The sequence below is a fragment of the Cucurbita moschata genome, unplaced genomic scaffold, assembly GCF_002738365.1.
Source record: "Cucurbita moschata cultivar Rifu unplaced genomic scaffold, Cmos_1.0 Cmo_Scf00013, whole genome shotgun sequence".
Classification (NCBI taxonomy): Eukaryota; Viridiplantae; Streptophyta; class Magnoliopsida; order Cucurbitales; family Cucurbitaceae; genus Cucurbita; species Cucurbita moschata.
Genome location: NW_019268529.1, coordinates 3,007,499 through 3,018,654, shown reverse-complemented (window position 1 = coordinate 3,018,654; position 11,156 = coordinate 3,007,499). Strand labels below are relative to the sequence as shown.

Below are 11,156 nucleotides of genomic sequence, written 5' to 3'. Positions count from 1 at the left end.
AAAAAAAAAAAAAAAAAAAAAAAAAAAAAAAAAAACTCGATACGATAAGCAAGTTAGACCTCGCCGGTGTGAGCGAAACAGTTATGGAGATAGGTCTCGTCCATCCAGGCCTGAAGGTCACCAATCCAAAGCGTCTTAACGTCGTCCGTTGACCCCTGCCTGCGAGGTCGCTGCGACTGAGGTTGCTGCTGTTGCTGCTGCGACGGCGGTGGCTGCTGCTGTGGCTGTTGCTGCTGTTGATAAGGATGGTGAGAATACGCCACGTAATGCTGAGGAGGATACATCATCATCTGCTGTTGTTGCATCATGGCCATGGCGGCGGCAGGGTACTGCACCGCCATCCATTGCTGCTGATACTGTCGTTGTTGTTGATACCATTGATGGTGAGGGTGAGGGGTTTGAGGATTGAGATCAGCAGCGTTGGAAGGCTGGGCCATGATATTCAAATCAAACTCTCTCCGTCTCCGTCTCCGTCGCCTTCTTCGTTTATTCTCTCCCTCCGGCAAGATGTGTGAGAAACGACGGCCCTGGCTGGATATGTGAAAGGAGTAAGACCAGGTTGGAGAGAGAGAGAAAGAGGAGGAGATGGTGAATGTGAAATAGCTTTTATACTGGATGGTAGGTTCCAATAAAATACTATTATGAGGGAGCGGGGCGGCGGTGGTGACGGGGTTGGATCCGGTGGTTGGACAACGAACGTAATTAATTTATATTCCACAAATTACCATTCATTTATTTAATTGGAATTTATATATATATATATATTTAGATTAATTCATATTATAATTTAAGAAATTAGTATTTAAAATTTTTACTCTATTAAAATTTTAGAAAAAAAAAACAAATGGTTTGGATTTGTCATTTAATTTTGAACTTAATTATTTTAAAACTTTAAAGAATATATTTTATTTTTAAATTAATCAAACTTTTACGTAAATTATTTCGTTGTTTAGTTAGGAAAATAAAAAATTAAAATTATGCACAACAAAAATTATAATTTTTATTAAGTTTGATAAAAAAAATCTTAAATTAATTTTTAAAAGTGACGAAAATTAAATAAAAAAAAAGTATTTTATTTATATATTTAAATTAGTTGGAGAATGTGTGGAAATTGAATTAAGGGTAAAAATCACCCTGAAAATTAGAAACTGTTAATATTTAATTTATAATTTGTGACGGAAAAAATGAAAAATAAAATAAAATAGAGGCGTGGCCGTTCCGTGGAAGCGACGTCGTAGCATCGCGTTGATGTGGTCAAACGTGGGACCCAGAATAGAGGGCCCAGTAAGGTTGGGTTTCGCGTTATTTATCATTATCTTCCTAAATTTACCAAATCATTTTTTCAACGGTTATTTTAAAGTTTTTACTTTTACCCTGGTTAATTTCTTTTTATCTTCTTCTTAGTGGAAATTCTTATTTAAGTTTTTAATTAATTAATAGTCTCGAATCAACTAAACATAGTTATGAAATATTTAAAAGAATTGAAAAATTATTAATATTTTTGTTTTCGATAGTTCAATCACAATAACTTATTTAGAAAATTATTTACGAAATGACTTAATGTAAATTTTCATAATATACATGTGAGTAAATAAAGCTATAAAGTTAACTTAATTATCGGATTCAAAATTTTGTATATAAACTATTACAAAATTAATAATTAAGAAAAAAAAAACTTATTTCTCAATAAAAAAAATGTATCACAAAAATAATAATTATTATAAATAATAAATTTATTATTATCCATGATAATTTAAGCAAAATTTAATAAAAATGGTAAGACAGATATTGGTCTGCCCAGATTGGAAAGTTGACCAGTCAGGGGTATTTTTGTACTTTTAATCTATCAAATTTTAAAAAAAATATTTAGTAAATCGTTCTATTTATTTATCTCTAACTTAATTATTTGCCTTTTAAATTTTTATTTTAAATATAAAAAAGTATGCTAAATTAAACTTGTAATAATACCCTTCGAAATATTCTAATTTTTCATCATTTAATTTATCTAACAATATTATTAATTACAATGTCATTGAGTATATTCTCAAAATTCACCACAATTAATTTTTCAAACTCACTTATAGCATCAAGATTTGCATTAAAATCAAACACGGGCTCCTTGATTGCATCAATAGCTTCTCTCCCAATAATTATTTGATATTTTAATATATATTTTTCTAAAATTATTATATTTTTTTTAAGGATATTTATAATTTATTTGTATTTTAATTATGTATGTATTGATATAATGAAGTGTTTGGTTGAGGTTGGTATGCCTAGTGTATTTAGGTGAAGACTTGCAGTAGAATTATTTCAATAAAAAATTAAAAATTAAACTATGTATTAATAATTGATTTACATATTTGGTAAAAAAAAATTATTTAGACCAGTAAATTTCCACTTTTTCATTTCTACTGATATATTTTAATAATTTTAATTGTTTTTCAAAAGAATAATAATTTTTTTCTAATTGAATTCTCGTAAAAAAAAACGTCTAAATCAAAATAAAGGTAAGGGTTGGTAAGAAATAAATTGTGGATAGAAATTCAGACAGGTTAAAATGCTTTTTCCCTTTTTTTCAATATATATTACAAAAAAGTATTATTATCATTGGCTAAAATATTATTTTGTCTCACTTAATTTAGAATTTGTGTATTTTTAATCCATTTTTAAATTTTAATTTTTGTTAATTAATTTCATCTTAAAATAAAATGGAAAAATATTTATAAGTTCATACTTTCCCTTACCAAATCCTATTTCCACCGTTCCTTTCTTTCATCGCCAAAAGAATGGATTCCACCGCCGGAGAAGAAGTGGTTTTCCAATTCTTATCAGTCTTCCGCGTCTTCAAGAGCGGCCGCGTAGAGAGGCTCGTTCCCGCCGACACTGTTCCGCCGTCCACCGATTCACGAACCGGTGTCCAATCCAAAGACGTCCTCATCGATCCACACACCAAACTCTCCGTCCGGATCTACCTCCCCAAAGTTTCAACCTCTGCGAAGAAGCTTCCGCTCCTAATTTACATCCACGGCGGCGCTTTCGCCATCGGCTCCGTCGCGTCTTCGATCTACCACAGCCACTTGATCTCCCTTGCTGCCGAAGCCAACGCCGTCGCTGTCTCGGTCGAATACCGTCTTGCACCGGAGAATCCGCTTCCGGCGGCGTACGATGACGCCTGGAAGGCGGTGGAGTGGGTGGCGTCGCATTCCAATCGCGACGGCGCCGAGATGTGGCTGAACGAACACGCGGATTTCGACCGCGTTTTTATCGTCGGTGACAGCGCTGGGGCTAATATTTCGTACAACGTCGTGGGCCGGGCCAGCGAAAATGATAATGGGCCGGAAGGACTCAAGATAATTGGGCTGGGCTTGGTGCATCCATTTTTCATGATAGATAAGCCCGATAAGTTAATAGAGTACATCTTTCCGACGTCGACGGGTCTGGAGGATCCGAGAATGAACCCGTGGGCGAACCCGGGACTAGGGAGGTTTCGGTGCAACCGGGTCCTGATAATAGCGGCGGAACATGATTTCCTGAATGATAGGGCGCGTGGATTTCACGCGGCGCTGAGGGAGAGTGGATGGAAGGGGTCGGTGGAGATGGTGGAAAATGAAGGCGAGGACCACGTGTTTCATTTGTTTAATCCTGACTGTGGGAAGGCTGTTGCATTGGTTAAAACAGTGGCTTCCTTTATCCAATCAGAGTAAGCCACGTGGAACTTATATTTATAAGAAATTACGTTGAATAAATTTTATTTTTTATATATATTTTTTCTTTTTCTTTCTAATTTAAAAGACTTCGAAAAGGATTTAATTTGATTCATATCCTTAAATTTCATTTGTTTATTTTATTAAATTAAATTAGATTAAATTATAATTAAAGGTACTATTTATTATTAACATTATTGTACCCTTTTTGTTTTTCTGGTTGTTTTAGTTCAAACGAGGCTGAGATGGGGACCCGACCCTCGAATCTCTAAAGAGGCTACTTGAATCTTTAATCAAGGCATTGATTAATGTTGAAGCAGGCTAGTTTTATTTGGATATTTATTTTCTTGTATTCTAAGATATTATCATATTATATATATAATTGCCGTTTATAATTGAGGTGAGAATTGATATTGTTGGATGATGAAAGTCTCATCTCGGCCAATTTAGGGAATGATCATGAGTTTATAATCAAATAATACTCTCTCTGTTGGTATGAGGCTTTTCGAGAAGCTCAAAACGAACATGGTATCAAAGTCGTGCACTAATTCTCTGAATCCAGTACCAACTGGTATCATTCCTTTTATAATAGATCCAATTAATTAACCCATTAATTAATTTTTTCCTACTTTATTTGGTAACAGCATTAAAAAAAAGTTAAAATCTTTTGTAGGAATTTACGAATTCGCCCTCTCTTCTCAATTATTATTATTATTATTATTATTATTATTTTGCCTGAATGACATTTATTGTATTTTTTAAATATGCAAATCTTATAATCAATAATTTGTTGATTCGTATATCCCAACGGTAATAGTGGAGAAAATGATAAAATAAATTAATTAATTAAGAATGTTAAAATAGTAAAAAAATTAAATACAATCAAATAAAAATGGCAGCAATATTTTATTTATAGGTTTAATGTGAATTTACGAATTCACCCCCTCTTCTCAATTATTTTATTTTATTTTTTAAATATGCAAATCTTATAATCAATAATTTGTTGCTTCGTATCCCCAACGGTAATAGTGGAGAAAATGGTAAAATAAATAAATTAATTAAGAAATTTAAAATAGTAAAAAAAATTAAATACAATCAAATAAAGATGGCAGCAATGTTTTATTTATAGGTTTAATTGTAAATTAAAAAGGGTATTAGTGTAATTTTGAGACTGTACCTGAATTGTTTGTTTAAGCGTCTGTTGGCAGAAAGTGGAAGGGGTCGTCATTTTCGTTTGCCTGGTTTTTCTTCATTTCTTTGCTCGTTCTGCCATGGCTTCCGATGAAATTGCCTTGAACGCTGCACCCTGGTTCATCATTTACAAAGACCGTCGGATCGACAGGCTTATCGGCAACGACATCGATCCTCCCGGTCTTGATCCGAAAACCGGCGTGGAGTCCAAAGATGTCGTTATCTCGCAGGAAGATTCCGTCGCTGTCCGGATTTACAGGCCTAAATCTGCTGCCGGCGCTGGAAAAGGAGATCAGAAGCTCCCTCTTCTTGTTTACTTCCATGGCGGTGGGTTCTGCATCGAAACGGCGTTTTCTCCTTTTTACCACCAGCACCTCAACCCTTGGGTGGCTCAAGCCAACATCGTCGCTGTCTCCGTCAACTATCGACGCGCACCGGAGCACCAGCTACCGATTCCTTTTGAAGATTCATGGAGTGCTCTGAAATGGATCGCGGCTCACTCGAATGGAACCGGGCCAGATGAGTGGTTGAATGAAATTGCAGATCTGAACCAGGTTTATCTGGCTGGAGATAGCGCTGGAGGGAACATCGCCCACCGGATGGCGCTGCGGATGGCGACGGAGGGGCTGGCCGGAGTGAAGATCAAGGGATTGCAGTTGATTCACCCTCATTTTTGGGGGGGAAAATTGATCGGAGAAGAAAAGGAGTGGGATCCGAAGAGCATATATGTGGTGGAGAATCTGTGGTATTGGGTTTCGAAGGATATTAAGGATTTAGATGATCCGATTGTGAATCCGGAGCACGAACCGGATTTGGGGCGGCTTGCGGCGGAGAAAGTGGCGATTTATGTAGCGGAGAAGGATAACCTGAAGGAGAGGGGACGGCATTACGCGGAATGTTTGAGGAAATCAGGATGGGGCGGAACCGTGGATGTGGTGGAAACCGACGGCGAAGGGCACGTGTTCCATTTGTTCAATCCAAGCTGCGACTCGGCGGCAGACCTCGTCGGACAGCTCGCGGCGTTCATCAGCGGCAAGTGCGGTTGTTGAATGAACAAAGAAATGTACTCTCCCCTGCCTTCTTCGTTCTTCATTGTCGTCGTCGATGGCCGGCGGGAGGAATCTTATGCCGTTTTTAATTCGGTTTTGAGTTTTCTGTGGTAATCTTCCAATGAATTGGGAAAGATTATAATAATAGTGATGTGATTGCTTGCTTGTTCATTGTTATTTCTGTTGCCTCTTTCAGATCCATTGACTCTAGGTTCCATTCGTGGTATATAATGTCGGGTCAAGTTAGAGTTAAATATATAAGACTACTTATTAGATGTCGGTATATCATTTCATCGTTCAACGCTTCATGTGCATGAATCTTGACATTTGACTTCACTCGTGTTGAGACTTGCTTGCACTCCAACCTACCGAACTTTTGAAGCATATCTCATCTCTTCTATACTAATTGATTTCGAGTGTACCATAATGAGTAGGTAGCCATTTAAAAAAGACGAAAAAATAGAAAATAGAAAATTGGTTTGAAAATTGATTTACCAATGACTATTACTTTTTTTTACCACTTTTTAGGGTAATTTCAAATTTAAAATTTTAAAAAGTTATGATGATTAAGTATAATATTGAAAATTATGTTTGAATAAAATTTTAAAATTTAATTTTAAGAATACGATCCATTTAAAAACAAAAAACCATAGACTAAATATTATCTTGAAAGTTTTGTAATTAAAAAAAAAAAATATATATATATATATATATATATATATTAATAAAAAATAAAAAGCTAAATTAATAAAAAATTACTTTAAATTTTATACTTTATCTAAAAAAAATATCCATTAATTTTTAAAATTTTTAATAATACCTTCCAAACTCTGAAATTAAAAAAAAAAACACTCATATTTAATTAGTTAGTTTTTTTTTTTATTGAAATTATTATTACTTTATTTAAAAAATAATCTCTAAATTTTAAAATTATTTAAAATATGTTGGTAGGCTTTAAAAACATTTAATCAATACTCTTAAATTTAACTTTAAAAAAATACATTATAAATAACTTAAAAAAAAGATACGAATAATTCATAATTTTGTTGAAAATTTTTAAAATAAAAGTTTTGTAATTTAACTAAAAAAAACTAAATTAATAAAAATAACTTTACATTTTATACTTTATCTAAAAATAGCCGTTAATTTATAAATTTTTTAATAATACCTTAAAAAACTCTTAATTTAAAAAAAAAACATTGAAATTATTATTACTTTATTTAAAAAAAATCTCAAAATTTTAAAAGTATTTAAAAAATGTCAGTAAGCAATAAAAAATTTAATTAATACTCTTAAATTTAACTTAAAAAAATACTAATTTTTTTTTTTAGGAATAGTATTAATGACTAAAGTGAAATAAAAGAAAAAAGTGAAAATATATGTTTATGTTCAAAATTAATTTTAAAGTTAATATATTATTAAAACTTTTGTTGAGATATTTTTGAAAAAAACGGTTTTAAGGATATTTTTATTAGTAAAGAAAATGAGGAAAAAGAACTATGATTTCGGTGGAAGCTTAAAATAGTTGAGACGAGTACGATGTTTGTTTAGATAAAGATGAAGCCATGGAGACGTGAAATCGACTACAGAACGAGAGAGACGAGGCAAATCGTGAAATCGACTACAGAACGAGAGAGACGAGGCAAATCGTGAAATCGACTACAGAACGAGAGAGACGAGGCAAATCGTGAAATCTCATTGTTGATTTGATGCTGTGTACAGGAACGATTAGAAAAAGTGAAGAGATTACGGCTTTAGATGTCGACGGAGGAGTGGTATTACCTGAGCGACGAAGCTATGGGGTGGGGGTGGTCGATCTGCGAGGGAGTGGTGGCGGTGGGTTCGCTGTGCCTTCTCGGATGGGCGGGGTTATGGTTCTTGAATCAAAGACTCTACAAGGAGTACGAAGAAAAGCAAGTCCTCGTACAGATCATATTCAGCGTTGTCTTCGCGCTCTCCTGCAATCTTCTTCAGCTCGTTCTCTTCGAGATCATTCCTCTTCTGTCTAAAGAGTGAGTTCTTTGTGTTCGATTTCTGCAGCTTTACTCACTAACGAACTCACTAGACATTGTTGTGTGGGCCGTGTGTCTTAAATTATGGGCAATTTGGATCATTTTCTTGTTTTTGGTATTGCATTATGTACCTTGGTTTGGCGTGTTGTTTACTTGGAGAAGTAATTTTGAGGTCAGTTTTTAGTACTGGATAATTTGGGATTCAGAGAAAATGGTTATTACAAGCTTTAGATTGTACATGGATCAATCGGCTGCCCTGAAGATGAACCAAGGAATCCATGGAGGAGTACCACGAGATGATAGTATTGTTGGAAGACTCTTAACTCTTCTCTCCTTATCCTGAGGACAATGGAGTATCAACCATAGGAAGAAAAATGGGCCAGATTTTCTTAGAGTCAATTTGAACTCCACCGTGCAGTAGCCAAGGTTATTCCATAGCCTATTTTTCTGATCAATAAGAAATCTGAAGGAGACAATTCTTTATTTCTTTTCCATCGGACTTTCCTACTGACTGAATCACTTGAATCAGTTGAAGGAGGTTTCTACAGGAAGAGTCACGACTCAACATCGGGGCTGGCGGGGGTTCATTACGAGTGGGCATGAACCGGAACCAAACAAAGAAAAGTTATTCTCCAACCCAATTGAACCTACCTTTAATTCGCACTTTACCTAAAAACTAGCCTACAGTTCTCACTGGTTGTAAGAATTTAGTAGCCACTTTCAGGAAACTGAAAAATGTTTCTTATGATGTTTTAAAAGATAGGATTGCTAAAATAGTGGGAGTAATACTTGAGAGATTCTTGTGGATTGCCTTGCTATGATCATAATTAAAGCTACCAATTGAGCAAACAATTCTTGCATCTATTATGGTAAAACTGCAAATTTTGATTGATGCTTGATTGGTATGATAGACATAGCTTTGAAGGTTTCATATTTTGAAGGACATGTTGACATGTGAATTGCTTGAATTTTTTTCTTTCTTTCTTGGATTATAATTTGATTGAGAATAGCTTTATGGTTGGAGTATTTCACTTCTCTTTTTGGCTCTTGAAGATTCCTCCAATCCTTAGTTCACTTGTTACAAGATGCTCATTCTTCTTGTCTTCTTCAATTTGAACTTGAGAGCGAGTTCATTTTCACAGAGGGATGAATAAAAGCGAAGTAGCCTGGAATTTAGTTAGGATGGCAGGTTGTTTTAGTATGCTTAATTTGGATAATTTAGAACTATAGTTCTTATATTCTTTATTTTTGCAAGGCTTAAAAAGTCTTAGAAGAAGTTACCTCATTATTAGTCATCTAAAAATAGGAAGAAGTAAGCGAGTAGAGAGGTGCCACTTCTTTAAAACAAGATATGTTCTAATTTCTGCATCTCTAAAGATGAGGAGACATGTTTCCTTGTTTAGGAAATTCCTTTCAAACATAGTTTCCGAAGGCCATGAAGAGTTGACACCACGTGTCTCTATGAGAAAATCTACTCATACTAATGGAATTCTGTATGGACTCTTTTTGAAGAGATCTAAGGTTGATTACAGTTAAGTGTCTACCTATAACATACTTTCAAGAATGGTCCACATCCCAACAATCAAACTACAATTCTTCTATCTTTAAAAGCACCATAAAAAGACCTTTTGCTCCATTCGTGAGTAATGCTCTATTAAGAATTATGCAATATCCCAAACTTCCATCTATATGTCTTCACTTGACGGTTGATATTATGGACAACAAAAGTATGTTTACACTTGTTTTTCATGGTTGAATTGTGGCCGATTATCACAATTGAGTGTCATTAATCTTGGTTTATTTTAATTGCTGCAGGGCAAGATGGATAAACTGGAAGGTGGATTTGTTCTGTTTGATACTCTTACTGGTTTTCATGTTGCCTTATTATCATTGTTACTTGATGCTTTGCAATAGTGGTATGTTTCTTCCTTGCTAGTCTATCTAATAAACGGGTGTCATTACTTTTACTTTCTTTAAATTTATTTTATCCTTTTATATTTTTTGTATATAATAAATTATTTGAATGTTCAATGAAATTGTCTCCTGTAATAAAAAGTTGCACATATGAGGTAAAAGTTATCTTCTGTTATTTAAATTCGAACTCTACTTCATATTTCAACCGAATGAGAAATACCAATAGCATGTTTGAATGGATTAAAGGTTGAAGTTGAAGTTTCCATTAAAAAAAAAAAAAAAAAACGTTGTATTTCAATCACTAGTGAAATTACAATTTTCTTTAGAACACCACTCGCCAAAATTTTGAAGTTCAAATTCTACTCTTAATCCATTCAACCAAAAAATAACCGTTCGCTTAACCTTCCTCAAAATTAAAGATACACATACATCTCCAATTCCAAAGTTCTAAGACCACAACCATATTTAGAAGTTTAAAGACTGCTCCCCACAAATTTCAAGAGATAATCAACACAGTCAAACACTAGACTAGGCCATAAATGGATTTTTAGTTCATTTCAGATTGAGGTGGTAAAAATCTCACCAAGCATGAAAGAAATTCATCAACTAATTGGCCATTTCAGAAAGACTCCTTAAACGATATTTAACTGCTTTTATTGGCCTGAAGTTCTCAAAATTGTTATTAATTTTATTTGAAGATGTCCTGCATCAGATTTCGAAGGGACAATCAATTAAATATGGAATTTTTGCACCATAGTCATTCCCTGTAAAAATAGTTTGGAGGATCATTGTAGGACTTTAACTGTGGTTGCCTTCGTACATACCGTGATGGGAATTTTCTTTCATAATAAACAGTTGATTTGTCTCAACAAGATCACTTTAGTCCTTGAGGGAAGATGTGACTATTAATCTAGCAAATTTGTTGTTTCGTGAGGTAGTTAGACTGTATGGCGCCTTCAAGTTCATTTTTTTTGTGCAGGCTAACACCAAATTAAGCTATCTTTTGAAAACTTTGAGGCAAAAATTTGACGTCCTTAAAACTTTTTATCCAACCATATATGCTGATTGCAGGCTCATGGACAAACTAAGATCACTGGTTTTGGGTGAGATTATCGTTGCATTGTGTATAGGCCTTGGTATATTACACAAAATTACTTCAAGCCGAAATCACCTTTAATTTCAATAATATACATCAGTTGGCTGTGCTTAGATTGAGATTGTCTTAATGTATTTCGTATAACTAACCTTTTTTTCCAAAAAAAAAAAAAAAAAAAAAAAAAAAA

At 34.0% G+C, this 11,156-nt stretch overlaps 4 protein-coding genes across 6 annotated transcripts in view; 3 read left to right on the top strand and 1 right to left on the bottom strand.

The window, feature by feature from the left end:
- Positions 1-591, bottom strand: part of LOC111451298 (polyadenylate-binding protein RBP47-like) — a 15,182-nt gene extending 14,591 nt beyond the window's left edge. The window contains exon 1 of the mRNA XM_023091671.1: positions 60-591. Coding sequence (XP_022947439.1) covers positions 60-437 — 378 coding nt within the window. The 5' untranslated portion in view covers positions 438-591. The remainder of the gene's footprint in view (positions 1-59) is intronic.
- Positions 592-2,725: 2,134 nt separating this feature from the next.
- Positions 2,726-4,104, top strand: LOC111451823 (probable carboxylesterase 2). Its single transcript, XM_023092396.1, has 2 exons — positions 2,726-3,703; positions 3,937-4,104. Exons 1-2 carry the CDS (start codon positions 2,790-2,792, stop codon positions 3,977-3,979), a joined length of 957 nt encoding a protein of 318 aa, XP_022948164.1. The 5' UTR covers positions 2,726-2,789; the 3' UTR covers positions 3,980-4,104.
- Positions 4,105-4,902: 798 nt separating this feature from the next.
- LOC111451728 (probable carboxylesterase 12) lies at positions 4,903-6,124 on the top strand. Its single transcript, XM_023092259.1, has one exon. The coding sequence runs from the start codon at positions 4,979-4,981 to the stop codon at positions 5,945-5,947; it is 969 nt and encodes a 322-aa protein (XP_022948027.1). The 5' UTR covers positions 4,903-4,978; the 3' UTR covers positions 5,948-6,124.
- Positions 6,125-7,412: 1,288 nt separating this feature from the next.
- LOC111451772 (GPCR-type G protein 1-like) overlaps positions 7,413-11,156 on the top strand; it is a 19,147-nt gene continuing 15,403 nt past the window's right edge. For 2 of the 3 annotated variants that reach the window (XM_023092315.1, XM_023092313.1), the window contains exons 1-2: positions 7,418-7,959; positions 9,775-9,875. In XM_023092315.1, the coding sequence (XP_022948083.1) occupies positions 7,706-7,959; positions 9,775-9,875 (355 nt within the window). In that variant the 5' untranslated portion in view covers positions 7,418-7,705. Of the gene's footprint in view, positions 7,960-9,774; positions 9,876-11,156 lie in introns of all 3 variants that reach the window. The other variant, XM_023092314.1, reaches the window with a different exon arrangement.